The following is a 22984-nucleotide window of genomic DNA, read 5'->3' as shown; positions in this document are numbered from 1 at the left end:
TGCTGATAAATGCAAAGTAATGCACACTGGAATAAACAAACCTAACTACACATAAAAAATATTGTCGTCTAAATTAGCTGTTACCACTCAAGGAAGACCTTGGAGTCATCATGGATAGTTCTCTGACAGTATGTGTTCAATCTACAGTGGCAGACAAAAAAGCTAACAACGTAAGAAACCATTAGGAAAGGAATTGATAAGACAGAAAATATCAATCCTGCTATGTAAATCCAAGGTGCACCCACACTTTGAATACTGTGTGCAGTTTTGGTCGCTCCATATCAAAAAAGTTATTACAATTGGAAAAGGTGCAGAGAAGGGCAACAAAAAAGACTCGGAGTATGAAACAACTTCCACATGAGGAGAGATTAAAAAGCCTGGGACTTTTCAGCTTAGAAAACAAATTACTAAAGGGAGATAGGACAGAGATCTATAAAATCATGAATGGGGTGGGAAAAGTGCATAAGGAAGTGTAATTTACCCCTTAACATAATACAAAAACGAGGTGTCACCCCATGAAAATAGACAGCAGGTTTAAAACAGCATAAAGAAGTACTTCTTCAGACACAGCACAATCAACCTGTGGAATTCATTGCCAGGAGATGTTGGGAAGGCCAGAAGTGTAAGTGTGTTCAAAAACAAATTAGAGAAGTTCATGGAGGATAGGCCCATCATCAATGTCTGTTAGCTAAGATGGTCAAGGACACAACCCCATGCTCCGGGTGCCCAGCCGAGGGACTGGATGATAGGGGAAGATCACTTGAAATTGCCATGTTCTGTTCATTCCCTAATGCATCTGGCTCTAGCCACTGTTGGAAGATAGGCTATTAGGCTAAAGGGATCACTGATCTGACCCAGTATGGTCATTCTTATGTTCTTTCCATCATGTTATTTAATTCATTAACTGACTACTCGTGTGTCATGGCAGAAGTAGGTCTTCAGGAAATATTAGAATGCTGAGAGGATAGAGAGACCATGCAGTCCTCCAACTCATGAAGGGCATTCCATATAAGAGAGCATGGCTATAAATGTGGGAGAAGCAGACAAACGTGCTGAGGCAGGCACCATCTGTGGAGTGGATGTGACTAGAAGCAAGATGAAAAAGCAAGAAGGGGAGATTTACATAGGGCCTTGAAAGCAAAGACAAGAAGCCTAAACTTGATGCAGTGGAGGAAAGTAGACAATGAAGAGATTCAAGGTGTGGGGTGTGAGAGAGAAAGGTCAGATTAACAGGTAAGAAAGATTATTTTAGCAGTTGCGTTTTGTATGAATTGGGAGGCACAGAATAAGAGTGCCAGGAAGGCCAGACGGGGATTAGCATTTCAATCATTAAAGCAGGAAGTGAGGGCCTGAATGAGAGTTTTAGCAGCAGGGACTGGAGGAAAAAAAAAAAAAAGAGTGCTGGAAATTATACAAGAAGGAATGGCTGGATTTAGACACAGGCTGGATATGAAAATCAAGACAGATTGTTGGAGATGACTGTCTTCCTGTACCTGCCAGTTATGAGCCTGGGTAACAAGGAAGACTGTGGTGTTGACAGTGGTCACAGAAAAAGGGGGAGTGGAGAGTGCTTGGGAGGAAACATCAGTTCAGCTTGGGCCATGTTAAGTTTATGACAATACATCCAAAAAGAGAAAATGGGATGTAAAACTAGGTGAAAGAGGAAAGTCAGGAGTGGACAGGCCAATTCACAAGCCAGCAGTTTGAAGATGGCAAGTCAAAGTCATGTGAACTGTTATTACTTGGAAGAGGACAAAATGAGAAAGGGAGGCAGGAAAGGACGTGCTAAAACATACACTGAAAGTATGGCCAGAGAGGCAGGAAATGACAACTGTTAGCACGCAGAACATTTTAAAGAAAAATTAGAATGGAAACATAGTTAAAGGATGCAGCAGGAAAGAGGACATGAGAACAGAAACATAATTTAAAATTACTCCTCTGAATACTGAGTGTGTACTGGCATATATGCAGACAGTCAAATACATATATATGTTTAGATAGAGAAAGAAAAAAGCCTTCCTTTCATTGCAAGCCCTTCAACAGCTTGTATGCTTGTTCAGCAACACCTAAACATTCTCTTTCTGGACAGGATACCCAAGAAAGTTTGGCCCACAACATTTTGCAAGGTATGTTCCAACAGTATCTGCTCATGTGTTTCTACTAGTACTGCTCAAAGAGAACTTCTTGATTTGCCATTCTTGTCTGCAGAGGTCAAGAAACACCATCTGGATGATTGCATGCCAAGATGAAAGTGTCTAATTTCTGATCTCCAAGGGACTGAGCTTCTGATGGCCTAAAAAGAACATGGGAGATCTCAAAACGTAAATGATCAGCAGTATGAGTTTTTTTGGCACTGTACAAATGCTGTCTGTCCAAGGTAAGTAAAAAAAAGAGCAGGAAGCCAGGGCTAATGGTTTAGAGAAGTATGTCTGCATTACCATCATAGGAGAAAGAGCACAGAGTGCCCAGTCTGATGAAATGATGTCAACACTAAGTCTGTTGCTGTAATTAACATTTTCCTGTGTGTGTTTGCATTGAAAAAAATCACAACTCTTTAATTTTATATATAAAGTGATGACTTTCAACAAACGATTAAGCTCAGGAATTTATAATATTGCCAGATTATAGATAGATTTATTTTTATTACAGGGTTGTCACACAGCTCTGTTGCCATCTGTCACATTGAAACTTCAACCTAAAGTTTTGGGGTTTTTTCAATGCATGCACCCTTTCGAGTTATACACAAGTACAAAACGTTTAAATTTTTCTCCTGAATTCTGGGATTCAAATGATTTTTTTTTTTAAACAAAATATTCATAAGCACTGGAAGCTAACTGTTTTAGCAATTTATTAGAAAAACGAACAATAAAATTTTGTAGCCATTTCAGAAAACAGGTGCAATACATCAAGCTTGTCAACAAATTCTTTCATGTAGAAAGCTATTTGTCACCTGTGAGGAAAATACACAAAAAGTGTAAGCTGATGAAGTTCCCATCCAATTCCAAACAAAAAACACTTCAGGAGTAAAATGTTCACTTATCCCTGAGACTTTGTTTCAACAACAGGTAGTCCCAAAATAACACCAAATATATTGCTAGCCTAAGCCTTGTCTCTAGATTCAACTTCTTCTAGGGTTCCTTTCCCCAGCCTAGCCAATGGTTTAAGTAAAAGAGGGCCCCATATTCACTTTCTGAGTACTTAAATATTGGCTCTTACTGCACAAAACACCAGATTTACTGGTTTGATCAGATCTGCCAAAACCCATCTAATATTTTATCTGTTTTGATATAATCAAAGATTTTGTAGATTAATCCAATAGGGATGGGTTCTGATAAGTGCCCAAGGCATTACTGTTTGCAGTGTTGCTGAAGCCCTGCTGGCCCCAGGATATTAGAAAGACAAGGTGGGTAAGGTAATATCTTTTATTGGATCAATTTCCAAGAGCAGCTCTGCACAGCTCAAAAGCTTGTCTCTTTCACCAGCAGAATCTGGTCTAATAAGAGATATTACCCGCACCCACCTTGTCTCTCTAAAGACATTTTTATTTCTTATTTGGACGAATATTTTTTTCCAGAATTTTGTGTTCCAGAATTTCTAAGAATATCCTTAACATTGTTTTTATAATACAGTAGTCTTCATTCTCAGCTCCCACCAAACTCACGAGAAACTGGAAGTAGTGGCAGTTAAGATGAAACACCCATACATACCTAGCCTTTGCTATAGTGAAGCGCCTTTATTTGCAAACACTCTAATCTAACACGACACTAAACTAGATGATTTATAAATCAAATAAAAACTGAATGTGTCTAATGGCCAGTGTGAGGGGAATTTAAGATATCAAACTAAGTGTTCATTAAAAATATGAACTACTAGTTTGGAGCTTGTGAAGAAGTTGTCCGATTTGAAAAATATTGCAGTTCATGACCAAATTTTTTTTTTTTTTTTTTTTTTTTTAAACAGACTCATTGCAAGGTAGTTGTGTTTCTTCTAAAATTTAAGATACATAAAACAAACTATGAGTGCTGTATTTGATCTAATATTACTACAAATGCTTCTTTTGTAGCATACTGTGAACAGTAAAAACGTATTTGAACTTTTAAAGAAACTTTTCAAGCAATTCTGTGCCCATAGATTTTTTCCCCCAGCTCTATTTGCTAAATGTTTCTTAAAAAATAACAGAATGACCTCTGTGAGCATAAGCAATAACTTTATGATTAGTTATGATGCAAACAATATCCTCATTATTACAGAAATATAATATAAATAGGAGCTGCAGTGTGCATGAATGGCTTAGGATGATAGAATTTTTATTTACATCTATTTATGTCTAGCCCTGGTGAGTATTAATCACCAGTCTCTACCCGCTGAGTGACGTTTAGTGGGCCATGTAAAATAAATTGGTGGTTTCAGGCCAGTAACCTGATGGGCAGATGTTCACAGGAGCATATGATAGAACCACCAACACAATTAGCACACTTGGTGACAGCATTAGAGAACTAAATGATTGAATAGGCATGGAAACTGAACCATTCTTTCTACCCCAGGAAGTAGTCCCTCCACAACAGAGTTATGACAATGGCATGGAAATCTCACTTTGCACTAACTGTGCAGCACCTAAACTGAATAGAGTACCTTAGTTTTCATTACCTTCACTCTGGCACTTTCAAGTTTGCTTACACTTGCCTACATGAAGACAGCTGTATACAAAATATGAAATATTTTATTATATCCAAATATTTAAGTTCTACTGACATTCAGTCTAAATACCTAGACAAAGAACTATGTCAAGATGGAGTCATGGATGCGTGCATGTATCAATAACTTAAAGGTCAAAAGCATTAAAGGGATGTTTCAATTTTCCCAAAACCAGGCATTATAAAACCAGGAAATTCATGGTTAAGGTTATTTTAAAAAGAAATCCAAAACATGTTCAGACAAGAAAAGTACAGTTGAGGCAACCAAACAACTGTAAGTCTGCCTTGTAGCGATCGCATGCGATAACCATTTGATTATGATTAAGGCATTTTAGCGTTTGTGGTCCCAGATTAAATATCTATTTCATTTACGATAATCTCTAGGGCAAACCAGAAACTTTATAGCCTACAGCAAACCAACGCCTCTAAAATGTTACTTCATCTACAAAAGCTAGTCTTAAACTTAATTAATTTTAAAAACCCTATGAATACTGTGTATTAATACTTTGTTATACGGAACAAGTAAATCTGTATCTTATTCTATGTTTAGTAAAGCATATTACATATTTGTGACATTACTGTTTCTTCACAGGTTTTAAACTGGGATTTTCAAAGGAGCCAAAGTGAGTTAGGTGTCCAGATTCCATTGAAATTCAATGAGATTTAGGTGTCTTTCAACAGAATTTGGGGACCTAACTGTCAGCTTCTTTGAAAATCCCACCCTAACACTATAAATTTCATGTGCCAGTAAGAGAATATTATGGGGGTAGTTATGCTAAATCAAATGGTAATTGCCATTGAACATGTAGGACGAATTGAACAGTAGAAATAAAGTGTACTTATCTTGTAATTACATGTTTAGTGACATGTAATTACATATTTAATTTTTATAATTCATGAAGCGTATTTGTGCCTTGCAAAACAAATTTATGTGAAGAATTAATGCTTTAGAAGCAGTGCAAAACACAGATTTAACAGTAAAATGTGAGACATGGCGCAAAGGAAGCTCTGTACTGAAAATGTAATGTAGCAAATATTACATTGTTTTTCAGGGGATCACTACAGTTTTACTAGTGAACATCTAGTAAATGTATACACATTATCTGATCAATCACACCAGGCCTACAAGCCAGCTATTTTATTGTTTACAGCTATCCCTGTAACAGATTTGATACGTAATGAACATACTGATCAGCAATTTATAACCAATCACCCTTTCATGATAGAACTTACCTAATACTACAGCCACTGCTGGCAACAAACACATGAACGGAGATAATTCATCAATTAGAAGAGAGTAACTTTAAAAATATTTGTTTGAACAGACTTGTCTTGGCAAATACAAAAAAAAACATGCTCACTTTTAGCATGGACGTTTGACTTTCCTTCCACACCATTTACTTCTGGCAATGGAGTCATCAGGACTGCCAGTACAAAGGATAAATGTGGAAAGTGAGATCTCACTCAGTCACTAATATCAATGTAATTAGATATAAAAGACTTGGGTACCCTACTTTTAATAAATCAAGCATTAGAGCAACAAGTTAACTTAATGTTCTCCTCCCAGCAGTACTACTGACCCCAAAGTCTTCCAAATAGTTTGTAATAAACTAGCCATATAGTGCCAATTTGTGACTCAAAAAAAAACAAAAGAAAATTTCTGGGACAGCACCAAGGTCTGGTGGTAGATCCCAACAACTGCACCAAGTTTGAATTGTGAGTGCTTTTCTTGCAGCCCAATTCAACTGCAGGGAAGAAGGGATGAAATGAGTGGTTACTTCCATTTTAATTTAAGCCAATATGCACCAATAACCCTGTAAAATACAAATAACTTATGATAATTTAGTGGAGTATTTTAGGAAAATTTATTTTTTTCCATTTTATTTTTCAGCAAAGAGAAAGAAGCTGGGTATCCTTCCTTTTCTTCCTGGCATAGGAGGGGTCCTTCCTCTGCTCTGAAGAAATTTCCCCTCCCACCCCATCTAAGAACATAAAAATGGCCATACTGGGTCAGACCAATGGTCCATGTAGTCCAGGATTCTGTCTTCCAACAGTGGCCAATGCCAGGTGCTTCAGATGGAACAAACAGAACAGGTGATCATCAAGTGATCCATCCCGTTGGCCATTCCCAGCCTCTGGCAAACAGTAATCTCTGCCTATCCTCGCTAATAGCCATTGATGGCTATATCTATTTTTACACAGAAATGTACAGCTTCCTTTATCTTTTGTTTCCTGGAACACTATGGATAACTGGAAAACTAGAAGACTTATGACATCACGGACACCTTGGAACTGAAGTCTGACTGACAGGGAAGTGATTCCTATTGAGGCTATCAAACTGTTTTTAACAACACCTCAATGTTAGTTAGGAGAAAAACTTCTGTTAAAGACTGAATGCTTGCCCCTGCAAATAAGGACAGCCATGGTCCCAATTCACATCTCTGGGACCTCTAGCAAAACAGGCAAGACCAGATTTTACTTCAGACATTTCAAAATTAAATAAGTAGAGAAAAAAATCTAAGTTGTTCATGCTCTATTTATACCAACAAAAATAGGGCTTCTGATTTTAGGCTTTAACACTGATAAGAGACATAAAATACCAGGGGTATTATCTACAGTTTTGCAATTTGGTTGTTTTTTCAAAACTTGCCACCTATAAAGTGTATGGTGTAGTGGTACCTCTGTTGCATCTGTGTGATAGGGTATTAAAAAAGATCAGGTTTATCCAATAAAACACAAAAGCAACAAATGATTACTTGTACCTAAAGGCAGTCATGTGACTATGGGAATGTGATTTCTAAAGTGCGCTAATGTATTGGTGCATCAACTGGACTAAGTAGACCCTACTGGTGGGCACTAAAGGTCACATTACAAAGAGATTATTCATTACCAGCAGACAAAAAGAAAGTTAAAGTTGTATGGAGCACTTCAGTTACAATCGTTAGGAAAATAATGGAGACCGGTGAAGTGTTCTCTGGGACGGATGAATGTGAGAGCAGAAATATATTCTTCTCTTCACTGTAGCATTATTCTCTTAAACTGAATAATAATTAGTCTATTATATATGTAATTTAAGACAGAGGTTTTCAAATGGGGCCACTAGTGCTCAGTGGAGAACTCACAGGTCAAATGGTGCTGGCTCCTCTTTGTTTCAAGTTGTTTCTAGCTTTTTCATTACCAAGAACAGCCTGAACCACTGATAGATGTGGCTGAAAACATGGAGCAACAGTTGGCCTATTTGCCTTCACTTGGAATCAGTGCTACTTAAGGGGGAGAGGAAACCAGGGCTATCAGTGAGACAGGAGATGCCTGACATCATCAAGAGAGAAATATCCCAGGATAAAGAGAACCCAGCTGCAAAGCAGTATGTCCAGGGTAACAGGAAAAGGAAAAATAAACAAGACGACACAGGAATGGAATGGATGAAGGGCAGATGAAGAGCAAAACAGGACAGTGTCTTTTTTTCTTCTTCTTCTTCAAAAGAAGGACATATAATAAGTTAAAATATACACATTTTCCTATTACTTTAACACTTAATGCTACTGTAGCTGTCGGATCTTGCATGAATGGGAGAGGTGGTAATCTACAAAATGATGAATGAGAGATGTGATGATCTACAAGATACTTTATTCAGAAGCAGCCCACATTAATAAAATGTTTAAGAATCCTCAGTCTGAAGAGTGAGGGGGTTGGCACACTTTCCCAACTTAATTTGTAATATCCTATCTGTTCCTCAGTGTTTGTAGGTGCAACAGTCAGATGTCACCATAACATGTCCGTGTAAATTAGTTTCTTCATTTCCTGAAACTTCCCATCAGTTACATTCATATACAGATATACATAATTTCATCATAAAAAGCATAAAGGAATTTCAAATGAAGCTAGAGAAAGAACAAAAAACCAGACTTACCACTTGAACCATTTTGAGATATCTGGCATATCTTGGATCCTTGGCTACAGTCATGGCATTTTCTGCTGCTACTTCTGTTTTCTGTTGTCCTGTCTCATGTATGCTGTTCTGCTGTATACAGAGAACATTGTATGTAAATCTTGAGCAACAACACAGATCAGGAGCATATAAGGAGATTTCAGTTGATAAAATTTGGGACTAGAGAAAAAATTAGATCCTCCTTACCCCAATATACAGATTATAGACGTCTATATGTACACATTGCCATTTGGGATTACTTTTATTACAATGTTTGTCACAATACATTTTTGAAAGGGAAATAGTTTTCAACAGCAGAAATAATTTATTTATATTAAAAGTGTGTGTGTTAAAGAAGTCATGAAAAAGCTGTCAGGCTGATGCTCTAAAGCAATTCTGCTTCATTCAAATAGCTTTATTATATATTATCAATCAGTCGATTCAAAGGACTATACCAAAAAAAAAAAAAAAAAGCTGATTTTTAAAATGTGTCATATGCCTACATCAGAGTAATATTAACATTTCTAAAAAGAAAGTCTTAAAAAGACTGATCATGTGCCTTCATGTTGTACACTTATCCTGAACAGATCATTCGTAAAGGACATTATCTGTTCACAATTTTACAGGTATTTATGTCTATCTTCTACTGTTTTGCAATTTGATATTTTTAAAACTGTCATTCCTATAAAGTATATGGTGCAATAGTATCTGTCTTGTGTCTGTGTGATGGGGTATACAAATCCTGCATGAAGACAAGAAGGGGCTAAAGAGTAGCTTTGGGCTCAGGCAGCCCAGTATGCTGCATCAGCAAGGCATGTCAATTTTGGAGAAGCCTTAAAAGGCAGAAACTCAGTTCAGAAGGCCAAAGCCTTCTGGGAGATGGACAGACCTTTTCCCACTAGCTCCCACGAAGGAAAACTGTAGTGGACAAAGCTGGCAGAGAGTTCCTGGGAACACTGCAAGATAGCCCTAAGTATACGGAGTGATGCTACAGCTCATGAGATATCTCCTGAAAGGAGGAAGGGATAGGCAGGTGCTTGGATTATTCTTGAGTTGTGACTTTCCTTTGTTTCCCTTCCTCTGAGGCCTGGAAAAGAAGGCTGCAATAGAAAGAAGCCCAGAGAAGCAGCAGGAGGCCTAAAGAAGCATATCTTAACTGCTACTACAGGAGCCCTGGGCTGCAGGGTAGAGTGAGACTTGGTTCCTGTACAGGCCACCACCAAAAGGCCTGATGAAGACCCCAGACAAGGGTTATAACGCCTAGTGGGTCTAGAATCTGTCTTTTGCCCTAACAGAAGGCTGCTGGATTACTATTGGACTGGACTCAAATTTATCCCAAAGGAATGGGACTAAAAGGTGACCTGGCTGGAAGGCAGAGTCACAAGACAAAGCAGGCTAATTGGAGTTACATCTATACAGGGATAAAAGACACAGCACGCATGCAGCTGGCTGGGGTCAGCTGATTCGGGCTCACAGGGCTAAAAACTGCTGTGTAGTCACTCAGGCTTGAGCCTCAGCTCTTGGACCCTCTACCCTTGCAGGGTTCCAAAGCTCAGGCTTCAGCCTGAGCCTGAACATCTACTCCAGAGTTTTGAGGCCCCAGACAGCCTCAGCCCTGCAACCTCAAATCAGCTGAAACAGGCCAGTGGCATGTTTATCATCACTGTGTAGACATGCCCTAATAGACCTGAACAGGCTGAACAAGGCTATGGAGAGGAAAACCTTGGATGCCACCAAATCCAGCCACAAAGTGGTGCACTGGCTGGTGAGTCACTCTGTCATAGTCTGTATCAAGGACAAAGTCACACAAGTTTCTGAGACGCTTACATTACAGGTAAGGCCCTGTATAAATCAGGATTTCACAGATGGCACAGAAATTGTGAAAATCCCCTCAAACTGTGATCTTTTAAAAAATGTAAAGGCAAATGTCTATGAAGTCTTTAATACAAAAAATTACCTTAGCTAGTCAGTTTCAAGAACAGAATGAATTTTACAAATAACGTCAGTCAATTTGGACTAAGGTTACTTGTAAAAATTAATTCCACCTTAGCTCTAATTATAGGACATTAAGACCACATTTTCAGTTGCCGACTTGATGCTCCCCCTTGGACTTCTATTTTTCCTACAAAACTTGGCTCTGAAACCACCAGCAAAGTGGCAGTGGCTCATCATCAGAGTCCTGAGATAGCTATCTAGCTCATAATTTCTCCGTATTCTACTCTTCAGCTTTAATGGATAAAAGAGTAAAATGGTAAATTTTTACTTTAGGTAAAACATTTTAATTGCTATTTGGTGTAATCTGCATAGCACCCTCTACTGGTAAAATGTACAAATTACCTTTTTCTCCCCCCCCCCTTTTTTTTTAACCCCCACGCCAAGTGTACAAAAGTCATTTTATCAGCAAGAGACCATACATACTAGAGAATCAACAGAGTCAAAGATTCTCGTATGTTATCAGTTATAGGCAATGGACACAACTAGCTTTTCAAGTAATACTTCAAGTCAGTTGTGTCAGAATTTTTAAAACAATTTGTAAAACTTCACTGAGATCTATACAACATTTAATGTTTATTGTTCAGTTAAATGTAAGGAATCTTGAAAGCAATATCCACTAAACATTCTGGGATGAATACAAAACTCACATTACCAGGTAAAAGAAAAATTCAAAATCTTAAAAAAAAAAATCTGAGTCAAGCAGATTGTTTATTTGTAGGCAGAATGTGTAGAGAACAAATTTCAATTATATTCTACTAGATTTTAAAATCTTGAATTTTGGCACAAATTAAAAATGTTCCTTTATACTAACATACCAATAACTTCAAAATGACCCTCATGTTACTCCTATCTTACTCCCATACAAACTGAGTGATCTCACTTAAAGTTATGAAAAATTCTGAATCACAAAAGATTCAAAAGTATTTTTGCTAAAAAAATTAGAACATTATCTTTTTGCACTAACATTTCTCTGATCTATCATTTTGATATCCAGTATTCGGACTTGGGAGAACAATAAAAGATTTAAGCTATAAAACTCATTCTACCAGACTGTCAAACTGTACATTTGTTGTTAAGCTGTCCATCTAAAGATTTGAACCTGAAGCCCACTTTCAGAAATATGTAGTATTGCCTTAAAATGCAGGGCCAGTGGAAGTTTTTAAATTAAAGTTGAGAAAAGATGATTGACAGTCTACAGTATTATTTAAGAAACTGTCCATGTTTGCTTCCACTTTGCTATTCCTCTTTAGGGTCAATGAAAATGAGCATAATATGTCCAAATGTGAGAGAGACTTTCCATACCACAATTCTGCAGATGAATCTACAGTTACTAAGCATTAGCAGGCCAGGAAGAGCAACAATCTGTTGGATTTTCAATAGCACAGCCATTGTCACTTCACAGCAACTCTGGCCAAGTTTGAGACTGTATCCATGCTCTGGGCTGAGGTAATTACTACACTGTAACTGATATGAAACAGAGGAGGAGGAGGAGACTGGGGGTAAAATGATCAAAAAACAAAAAAATCCACCACTTTTCTCTCCCTCAAAAATAAGGCAAGAAAGTCTTGTTTGTGAAATAGCCAACAGGAGTGCTAATTCTTAGTGAAGCGGGAACATGTGTAAACCATATTTAGTCTCCTTTAAGCTGATAATCATTTACAGTAGAAGTGCTCCTCTAATAAACAGCTGATTTAATAGGGCAAGCATGCATTTGCAATAGAATGTGCTAGAAACTTACTGGTTTCAGCTGAAAGCTCAGATTCTAAAAAAAAAATGGAAGAACTAGAATGGTGGGATTTGAATTTTTAATCCCATGCATGACCTTCCCTGATCCTTCTTGCTACTTAGTTCAAGCTCACCTTTCAGTGGGATTTAAGAAAAATGCAGGAAATAATTTCTCACTATAAAATTTGTATTAGTTAAATCACTACAAATGTAATTTAACAAAAAAGTTTAACAAGCTTTTTTAAAAAAACACCACTTAAATAACATGAAATGGAAAATGTATTATACAGTTAAAATTTGGTTTGATTTCTCCCTTACACCATGCTTGCTCACTCCATCTTGTTCAATCAAGAGGAAACACTTTCTGGGTAGAAGTATATTATTTATACTTTGATACTTACTTCTGACTGAGGAGATACAGATAGTGAGTGCTGATCTGTAGTGGCTTGTGGAACTGGACCATTTGTAACACTGTTCATATTTGCATTGGATACTTCAAATTTGACATCTTCTAGGCCAGGAATAGATGACAACTGAACAGAGAAGACAATTTTCAAATAAACTGTAAGCATAACATCTTGAGTTTAGCCAATAACATGTATTCCTATTACTTAGAAGTCAGCACATATGCCAGTCTATAAATGAATTCAGCTGATACTTCCCATGTCAGTACAACAAATAGTTTCCATCACTTGCTTTTAGGTTTCCTCACTAACGCCTTGTCTACTAGAACTGTGTGAAATTTTTCAGACAAATAGTTAATTCACAAAAAGTGTGTTTCATTTGACTTGAAACTAGGGTGAATCCACGTCAAGTTCACAACAATTGTTTTGGCCCCCAAAAATATTTTTCAGAACTTAAATGCTGGGCGGTAGTATCTCTCTTATAACCTGTGGTTAAAATAGTCATCTGAGATGTGGGAGACTTGGGTTCAATTTGCCCCTCAGTCTGATGGGGAGAAAGGATTTGAAAAGGAGTCTTCCACATTGCAGGAGAGTGCCTGAGCCACTGAATTCCATTACATTAAATTCCATTACAGCACAGTTCTGACGACAATTGTACTTCAGTGCAAAAAATCTACTAATTATAAAGAAGTTAGACTTTGAGTGTTGTAAACACACACCACCAAAACACATCTATATATACATACACACCTTTGCATCCAAAATATTAAGCGTTGTTTCAATTTGTTGGATACGGAGAGAGAGAGCTGACAACTTCTAGGAGAGAAAAAATTAAGACATGACAGCATTGTTCAATGCCCTTCTAAAAGCCAAAACTGGCAACGGTAAAACAAGGAACATGTAGATAAACATGAAATATACTTATATTCTCAGCCTACTGAAGATGCAAAATAAGTGACAGGGCAACCCCTGTTAGAAAAAAAGACTAAAGTGTACTACTGTACACCATTAGGACACTGCTTGATGTTGATTCCTACATTGCATTTGTTGGCATTTAAAGTAATTTCACTACATACTGCTCTTTCCCCATAATGGCAATGCTGCCAATAAAGGGGATAGAGAGAGTCTACGTGCAAATGAGAGCAACAGTTAATGAAGCTTACTCAGGGTACTGGGGTAATGAAGTTAGACATACTGTATCCTCAAAGTTACTTGCTTCAAAGAACTTACTTCAAAAATGTGAAAGATGAAAGGTGGGAAATATGTGTAAGTAACTGTACATACAAGGATGGACTGGAGGAAGAGAAATCAGAAGAATACAGGATGGTGAATGGGAGTCATTTACAGTCAAAACTGTTGGTAAGCTAGAACTAAAAGTTTAACATGCTCCAATTGCATCTCACAATCAAATTTCATATAATGTTCTTTTAAAATGTAACATTTTTTAAAAAATTAATCCACAAGAACTGTCATGTCTTTATCTAATCAGTGCCACATCAAGCCAGACCATCCTAGTAAAGTTGGCTAGCAGATATATAGTATTTTGACTGCCTTCTGGAACGTTAGCAGGATTCTGCCCGGCTCAGAAGCAGAACACAAACACCTCAGAAAACATCAATCCTCACCAACATTTTAGAGTCAGAAAGAAGGACAGAGTGACAAAAATTATAGTCTCTTGACTTGCTTACAAATGAGTCCTTGTTCTTCACAAGTTAGTCTCCTGTTTTGTTTTGTTTTTAAAAACCAACCCACAACCTTGTGATGGGGGGTACATACAAAGGCAACTACATAATTTTACATGTCTTATTTAATTTGACTAAAGTCAGGAAATTCAAATTAAGGACAGTGTCAGATTCAACTTTGAATTTCCTGCATTTTGTCAATTTAAGATGGCACTTTGACATTTAAAAGTTTTTATTCTTAATACAAAAAATAAGTCAGAGATTGTAACATGTATTACTTAGTCTCTTGGTTAACTACACATTTAGGCTTGATATGAATATGAATTTATGCTTCACAAAATACTTATTTATCCACAGTTTAAAATACGTAGTTTATGCAAGAGACTTAACAGCTTTGGTGTGTGCTGATTAAATATATAGTTCTGTTTGGGAAAGTGTGTATTTTATAGGCACCCTAAGGAGACATTGAGGTCCTATGGGTTCAAGGAAATCTCCTAGATTTTGCAGTACTGACAAAAATTCTATCAAGGTAGTCAAGCTGCCACAAATACCAAGAGCTTCCTCTGCTAAAAATCCAGAATTATGTTTAGTTTCTCCCCTCAACCCCTGATGCTGGCACAGTTGCCAAATGTTACACTTAAGCATCAAGAGGATGGCTCAGGGCAGCATTAATAGACAACAGAATCTTTCATATCTGTATTGTCAAATCCAATTTGACTAAATTATTACTACTGGATCAGACTGTTTGGTACTCTGAAATGAGTTAAAAGACAATAGCAAAAAGCTACTACTGACACCCTCAGCAAAAAAGATGAGGTTAGAAAGCACATGGAGACTGAATTAACATCTCATCTTCAGAGGAAGTCCTTTCAGAAGGGAGCTTGCATGATGCTGCTCTATAGCTAACTAGGAAACTTTCTTGTGTTGTCAATCTGGAACATTTTCATAGGCACTAAATTCACCTTGAAAACCTGTCACTGTGGGCTATTTTATCCTTTTGAAAGAAAAAAAAATGAAAACGGGCCCATGTTATGCACTAATTACTTGTCAATTTTTTAAAAACAAAGTCATTTCAAAGCTATAGGACAAAAAAATCATCTTAAACCATATTCTTCTTTAAAAAATTGGAGAACGTGAGCAGGAAAGAGAGGCAAGTCAAAATTTGGATAGTTTGATGGTACTGGATAGTTACATTATCCAGTTATGAAGTAAGAACAGATTTATGAAATGGACCCAGCTCCCACGATTCAAATACACCACAGCAAGTTTTTAATGGCTGAGCCATTCTGAAGGAGGTAATGCTGAAACTCCATCTTTTTTCCTCCCTATTCCCAGTCTCTTGGTAATGTACTATGTGTATGTCTAATCCTACACTGTCCTCAAACTCCCAGTAATTGGAGAACAAAAGAAATACCAATGAAGCATATGTCACCAAAAAACAGAATCTGATGGCTTTTTATTAGGCTTTTGGTGGAGGTAAAATGGACTGAGATATTTACTTCACAACTCCTCCCCACTGCAGCACCACCACCAATGTTTAACAGGCACTTCTCTTGGCAGCTTCTGCCAAAAGAAAAATGAACTGAATGGACAAGGAGAATGAAGTACCCTCTCAACCTGTATTGGTCTCTCCAGTTCATGGTTGAAACACATTAGTAAGGTGCTAGTTTGCATTGCTGCCATTTGTATCATACCTGCTTTGTGGAAGACATCACGCTCTGTCAAATCACTTAAAATGTCCAAACTTCAAGACTTAATACAAATGGGCTATTGGCTTAGTAAAATTAGAGTTCAAATGGATTTCTCATACACAGGTGAACAAATCTGCATTAGTCCACTTACTCAACCTGAACCTTAAGCAGGCAGTGGACTAATTCTTTCAATTCCAACTAATATGCATGGTCAACTGGCACTCAAAGATGCAAAAACCGAGCAATACTATAAGTAATGCATGTTCATCCATGTGAAGTCTGATGCAAAGTGATGCAATATGAACATACCTCTTCACAAACAGTAGAAAAGCGGTTGAGGAACTGCACTGTGTGAACCACAAACTGGTTTAGAAATGCCACCGTTCTTTTCTGCTGAATAGCTGGAACCTGTATTATGCAAAACAGGAAAACAAATTCACAGACAGAAAATCTAAGTCTTCAATTCTTACATTTGGACTCATCAGCTCATTTTTTAAGTTTACATGAATGAGGCTACCCAAATATTTGGGATCATTTTTCAAGGCGTTATGAACATCCTTTTTCACTATGAATCAACTAAAGTTTATACTGGAAAAGGGCAGGATGTACAGAAAATGGGAAAACATCTGTATAAACAAAGGGGTTGTAATCATCCAAAGACATATTTTAACCTTAGAGTGAAGCTTCCTGAAAGTCAGCATGGAGAATGGATCAAAAAATCTTGCTTTGGGACTTGAGACAAAAGTAGTTTCGCAGAGGAAAAACAAAATGTGACTATACACACACTAGTACCCAGTACACTTGTGGAAATCAGACATTTGAGCAAAAATAAAAGGGGAACAAGATCTCTATTGGATACAAACCTTTATTGGATACATAGATTTGCCCTGCCAGGTACAAGGTACCAGACCACGCCTCTCTTGAAAGTAAGTTGAAAGACCACCCCTTAAGCAAGACACAGTCAGACTTTTCATATTGATGCTCAGGAAGTTCTGCTCTTCAAGATGTGTTGTCTGGGGCCCATTTGAAACACCAATTATTCAATGCAATAAGAACTTAGTAATGTGTAGATAAAGAAAAGACCTTCACAAGAACTTCTAAACAAGATCACTATAATTTCTCATAGGTAATGCATCATCATATTCTTAAACTTATGCTACAAAAAGTGCCATTTTATGGAATATTTGATATTTGGTTAACACTGAAGGATTTGTATAAAGCAAAACATTTGTTTTTCTGCAAGACTCCAGCCACATCTAATAACACAATTTAGCTAGGCTGGTGGCTACCTGTGACTGCTTTGACAGAGGCAAATTACTCATGCTGTCTTTATTCTTACTTTGTTCCTCACCTAGCCCCCATTTGTCTGTTTATCCATCTGTTTGGTTTTGTCTTAATCCTAGACTGTTAAATCTCTATGGCAGGGATTACCTTTGTATTACTCGTATGTACAGTACTTGGCACAATACTACCCTGATCAAAAACTGAAAAGCTACTGCAATATAAATAATAAACAACATTAACAGCCCTAACCTTTGGGGAAAAGGAAAGGATCTGAACACATGGATCAAAATCCCATGATGGTTTCCCATCACTGGTCTAAGATTAATATTTTTAAAACTTTTGTTTTAGAAGTAATTCTATTTGCCCATTAAAATATTTCTAGTCATGGAAGGCTATAAAGCACAGGTGTTACCTACTTAAAAATTTTCTCTTTTTTCCAGTGCTACTTAGTTTCAATTATGTAAAAAAATTCAGTAGTTTCATAAAAAATTTAAGAAGATAATATTTGTGTTTCTGTGGTGCTTACTCTCTCCAAGTCACAGCTAAAGGACTATTTAATTCCCATAATGCTGTTGGTATCATGAGAAGTTCTGTTTCTATGTTCATGCGAAATTATGATGACCCAGTTAAATAAAATTAAGACAACACTGGACTTCAAAAGTGATGTTTTGCAAAAACCTGAGAAGTTTAACATAGTTCAGTGATACTCAGACTGAGGGCCCCGAGTCACAAAAGGCTCTTTAATGTGTTTTCTGCAGCTGTTTGCAGCACATATCAAAACACTGTGTGATTTAATTATTAACCAATCAGGATGCTTTTGCTATGTTATTAATGAATTGTAGTTGATACAATAATATTTGGTCAGTCATTTTGCTGTGAGAATAATATATTATATATACATATGTAAAAAAACTAAGTATTTCCCCTATCATACTGTTTAAATATGAATATATAGTACTACACTAAACAAAACAATCAATTCACACTACTGTGGCTCTTTTGGGTAATGTAGATTGCTAATTTGGCTCCTGAGCCACTGAGGTGTGACTATCACTGACATAGTGAATAATAACAGGCCATATGTTCTGCTGTGTTGCCTTCTGCAGCAGGGGACTTACAGGTGGTTGATGCTCCCTTTGTGCCATCTAGAGTGCTATACGGAAAACAGAATGGGATAAAGACATCCAAAAAAAAGTGAAGTTTCACAACAATGCTTTAAAGTGAGAGGATTCCAACTACCACCTTGCTTTTCGATCTCTACAACTTCAGTGAACGATGAAGGAAAGTGTAGGTCCTTTTACTTCTAGGGAAGGAGAGCTAATAACTGATAGCATCAAAAAGGCTGAGGTGTTTAATGACTATTTTACTTCAGTCTTCACTGAAAGGACAATGGTGACCAGACAGTCAACAAAATTAATATTAACAAGGAGGAAAGAACACAAACCAAACTAGAAAGAACAGGTTAAAGAATATTTAAATAAGTTAGATGCAATTCAAGTTGCCGAGTCCTGAGGAAATTCATCCTAGAGTACTTAAGGAATTAGATGAAGCAATTACCTTCAAGAACTCATGGGGGATGGGCGAGGTCCCAGAGGACTGGAGAAGGGCAAATACTGTACCCCATTTTAAAGATAGGCCGACTGATGTATAATTTCCTAGGTCATCTTAGAACCTAACTTGGATACCTTGAAAGATATGGGAACAAATTATTAGAAAATCAATTTGTAAGCACCTACAAGATCATAGGGTTATAAGGCATAGCCAGCATGGATTTGTCAAGAACAAATCATGCCAAACCAAACTAACTTTCTTCTTTAACTGGATTACTGGTCAAGTGGATGGGGAGAAGCAATAGGTATGATATTTTGATTTTAGTAAGGCTTTTGACATAGTTTCATAAGACAACTAGGGAAATGTGGTCTAGATGAAATTACTATCAGGTGGGTGCACAAATGATTAAAAGACCATACTCAAAGAGTAGTTATCAATAGTTTGCCATCAAATTGTGAGGATGTATCTAGTGGAGACCCACAAGAGTCAGTCTTGCATTTGGCCCATCTCCTGCAACAGCAGCAGCCCCCTGACGCTGCCAGGCACGCTCCCCCATGCTGCTGCTGCCCCCACTCCCTGCGCTGCTGCCTGTGCTCCCCGCGTTGCTGCTGCTGCTACGCTCCCCAGGCTGAAGGCCCTGTTTTTTTTCCTGAAAAGGGGGACTTCGGGGGAAGGGTGGCGTGATTGTTAGGGTCCACAGTGCAGGGACCACACCCCCGTTTTTTTCTGAAAGGGCTCCCCCACTTTCAGAAGAAGGAAAGGGGGGCACGATTCAGGGGAAGGGAGGGCGCGATGGTTAGACAAAAGTTCATTTAAAAAGTTTGAGAACCACTACTTTAGGGGTTGTGGACAAATTGGAAAGAATGCAGAGAAGAACACCAAAAGTGATAAAAGGTTTAGAAAACCTGACCTATGAGGAAATGGGGCATGTTTAAGTCTTGAGAAGAGAGGGGGGACCTGATAGCATATTTGAAGACTATTAAAGGCTGTTATAAAGAGGACTGAAATCAATTGTTGTGTGTCCACTGAAGGCAGGACAAAAAGTCATATGCTTAATCTGCAGCAAGGGAGATTTAGTTTAGGTATTAGAAAAATCTTTTTAACTATATGGGTAGTTAAATTAAGGAATAGGCTACCAAGGGAGGTTGTGGAATCCCCATCACTGGAGGTTTTTAAGAACAGGTTAGACAAACACCTCTCAGGAACGGTATAAGTAATTTGGTCCTGTTTCAGTATAGGGGGCTGGACTTGAGGATTTAGAAATGTAGGGCTGGAAGGAACTTCAATGTTCTCATAACTCCTAGGATTAGAGAAAGCAAAAGAGTTTAGATTTCAAATGATACCCAGCATTAGCTCTAGCTCCAATAGCATGGCATAGCAACTATTAAGGTCTTGTTAGACACTAAGTACAGGAGGTAGAAAAAGCAGCATGAGGGTAGTTGGAACTGTGTGATTTTAATATCCTCTCTATCATAAACAATCACAGCTAGAAATAAATGCTATGTACATCATCAGAAACACATTTCCAGTTTTTGAATGGAGTTGTAGAGTATCTACTTTATAGCCTTGATGACTTAACACACAATTGAGTGAGTGGCCCTGACTCCTCATCCACATATTATCTTAACATGGATTTGGGACCTAAAATAGCAAACCTTAAAGCTGTGCAATATAGTATCCTGGTGGACAATATTTCTGTAATGAGATAAATTGCCTCACTTGTATGTGACTCAGCATGTGGGTTTAAATTGACCTTAAAAAGACAGGGAGTGTTTATAATGGAATTTCATTTGTTTATGACAAAATTAAGGTTTACAAAGTTTGTTTAGACACATTAATGGTCATTTCCTTTCACAAGAACAGGAACCCTTTTCTTTTTAAACACCACACAGAAGTATGTTGGATACCAAGGTGAAGGGCCAGAGAGAACAGAAATGGCCTGATACTGCTAGCTGGAGAGGAACTGCTTCAGGTCTCAGACTTTTGAGCCAAAGAAGTGACATAGCAGAGTGCGAAGTTGTGCTCCCCAAATATAGCTATTTGCCAAAGAGCTGAATGACCAGAATGCAAACCAATACAGGAGATTTCCAACTGCAAATTCATAGTTTGAGGAGAGTATAATTTCACGGGCATGGCAAGCGACATACAATTGACGCCGAAGGTGTAACACACAGAAAAATCATGCCTGCCTCCTGGACAGATGTGCAACCACAAAAGACCTTCCAAGTCCATCGCCTTGTTTCCACCCAAGGATTGCAAAGACTTTCTCAGATCACATGTGAAGGACGGAAACCCTGACAGGCACACACCGCGGCGCGATGTTTTTCCCGGCCGGGGGGGGGAGAGCCATGGAGAAAACACCAGCGACTCGCTCGAGCTCCCGGCGGGTCTGACTCTGCGGCGGGGCTCGGAACAGACCCCAGCTCTCCTGACTCCCAAGGCTCCCGCTTTACACTTCAGGCTCAAGCTTCCCGCCCCGCCCCGCAGGGGCAACGCCCCCGGCGCAGGGAGAGACGAGCAGCCACCATCGACCCAGGCCGCCCTAGCTCCGCGCTCCCTTGGGGGGCGAGGCGGGGCTAGGCCCACGCGCGAGGCGCTGGGGCGCAGGCCCCCGGGGAAGAGGCTCCCCCAACTCCCCGCGCCGGGGAAGCGGAGGATGCTAGGAGCATGCTAGGAAAGCGGGGGATGGGCCCGTACCTTGGTCAGGTCGATGCCGGAGCCCACCAGGGGCAGCCCGTCCTCATCCATCCCCAGCCGCTCCGCGCAGGCCCGAGTCAGGAGTTGGGGCAGGGGGCTCCCGGGAAAGGCTGAAACAACCCCCCCGCCAACGCCGCTTCCCCGAGACCCTAACCCGGAAGCTTCCGGCGCCCCTCCGTACTACCGTGACCTCTGCCCCCGGATATAAACTCGGCTCTGCCACCTCCCCCGGCGCATGCGCATAGACAAGCGGAGAGACGGAGGACAAGCGGCTGCCCCCACTGCATCATGGGAGTTGTAGTTCGACACGCGCGGGTCTAGCCGGGATGATGGTCCGAGCGCGGCCCGCGGGGCTCGGTGGGATACGTGCGCCTGTCTTCTCCACTGTCTCTGTCCTTCGCCTGGCTGGGCCGCTCTCACCCCAGCTGGGCGTGGATCAGGCCCTATGGGCGGTGGCGGTTTCTCTGATCATCCAGGGGACCCACCGCCACCACGTTCCGTTTTTTTCTAGTTCCATGTTGTAGCCTCCCCACCATCAGCCCCAGAGTCGCTGTCACAGGCTTGCTCGCTCCTGAAAAACGGGTGGTGATAAACCCACTTCCCCAGGCCTGGATTATTTAACCCTTGGACAGTCCAGACTGGATCTCCTCAGCATTTATCTGAAATCTGGGACGGATCAGAAATACGTGACGTGGCACCTCCTCCGCCCGCCACTGAGGCCATTCCAAGAAGCGTTACTGATCCGGACTGAACAATATTTTTTTAGAAGCCATAATAACATTAAGAGCATAAACGAAAGAGAAAATCCCACCGTTCTTCACAGAGCTATAGCTCCAGTTCTGTAAACACCAAAAGAAAATCCCCCCGTTCTTCACAGAGCTATAACTCCAGTTCTGTAAACACCAAAAGAAAATCCCACCATTCTTCACAGAGCTATAACTCCAGTTCTGTAAACACCATACAAGTACAAGGGGCTCTTAATTCTACACAGTAGAGTTTTTGTAAGTAAAGGGCAGGGGAGAAGGCACGCAGGCCCCAATTCAGGAGTCCATCCCTAGTCAGCAAAGCACTTAAACACATGATAAACTTTAGGCCCATGTTTAAGTCCCATTGACCTCAACGGGATTCAAGCAGACTTTTAAGATTAAGCATTTGCTCAATTGCTTTGCTGAATACAAATGGACTTAACACACATGTAAATGCTTCGCTGCATTGGGGAGCTAGGCAGCATATCTCTATACCACTGGCTCTCAACCAAGGGCAGAGTTCTTCCATGGGGTACATCAACTCATCTAAATCAGTATTTCTTAACCAGGGGGTTGTGACCCCCTAG

At 39.2% G+C, this 22984-nt stretch overlaps 1 protein-coding gene across 3 annotated transcripts in view; it reads right to left on the bottom strand.

Moving 5' to 3' along the window:
- WASHC3 (WASH complex subunit 3) overlaps positions 1-21862 on the bottom strand; it is a 38069-nt gene extending 16207 nt beyond the window's left edge. Inside the window, exons 1-5 of one of the 3 annotated variants that reach the window (XM_067536164.1) lie at positions 21652-21862; positions 16429-16527; positions 13497-13562; positions 12744-12875; positions 8605-8712 (exon numbers count right to left, since the gene is read on the bottom strand). In XM_067536164.1, the coding sequence (XP_067392265.1) occupies positions 8605-8712; positions 12744-12875; positions 13497-13562; positions 16429-16527; positions 21652-21702 (456 nt within the window). In that variant the 5' untranslated portion in view covers positions 21703-21862. Of the gene's footprint in view, positions 1-8604; positions 8716-12743; positions 12876-13496; positions 13563-16428; positions 16528-21651 lie in introns of all 3 variants that reach the window. The other 2 variants (XM_067536165.1, XM_067536163.1) reach the window with 2 other exon arrangements.
- Positions 21863-22984: the final 1122 nt, after the last annotated feature.

The sequence above is a fragment of the Emydura macquarii genome, unplaced genomic scaffold (assembly GCF_026122565.2).
Source record: "Emydura macquarii macquarii isolate MOO-44397 ecotype Brisbane River unplaced genomic scaffold, CSIRO-AGI_Emac_v2 contig_3530, whole genome shotgun sequence".
NCBI classification, from domain to species: Eukaryota; Metazoa; Chordata; order Testudines; family Chelidae; genus Emydura; species Emydura macquarii.
Note: the sequence above shows the minus strand (reverse complement) of the source record. Positions and strands in the feature narration are given on the sequence as shown.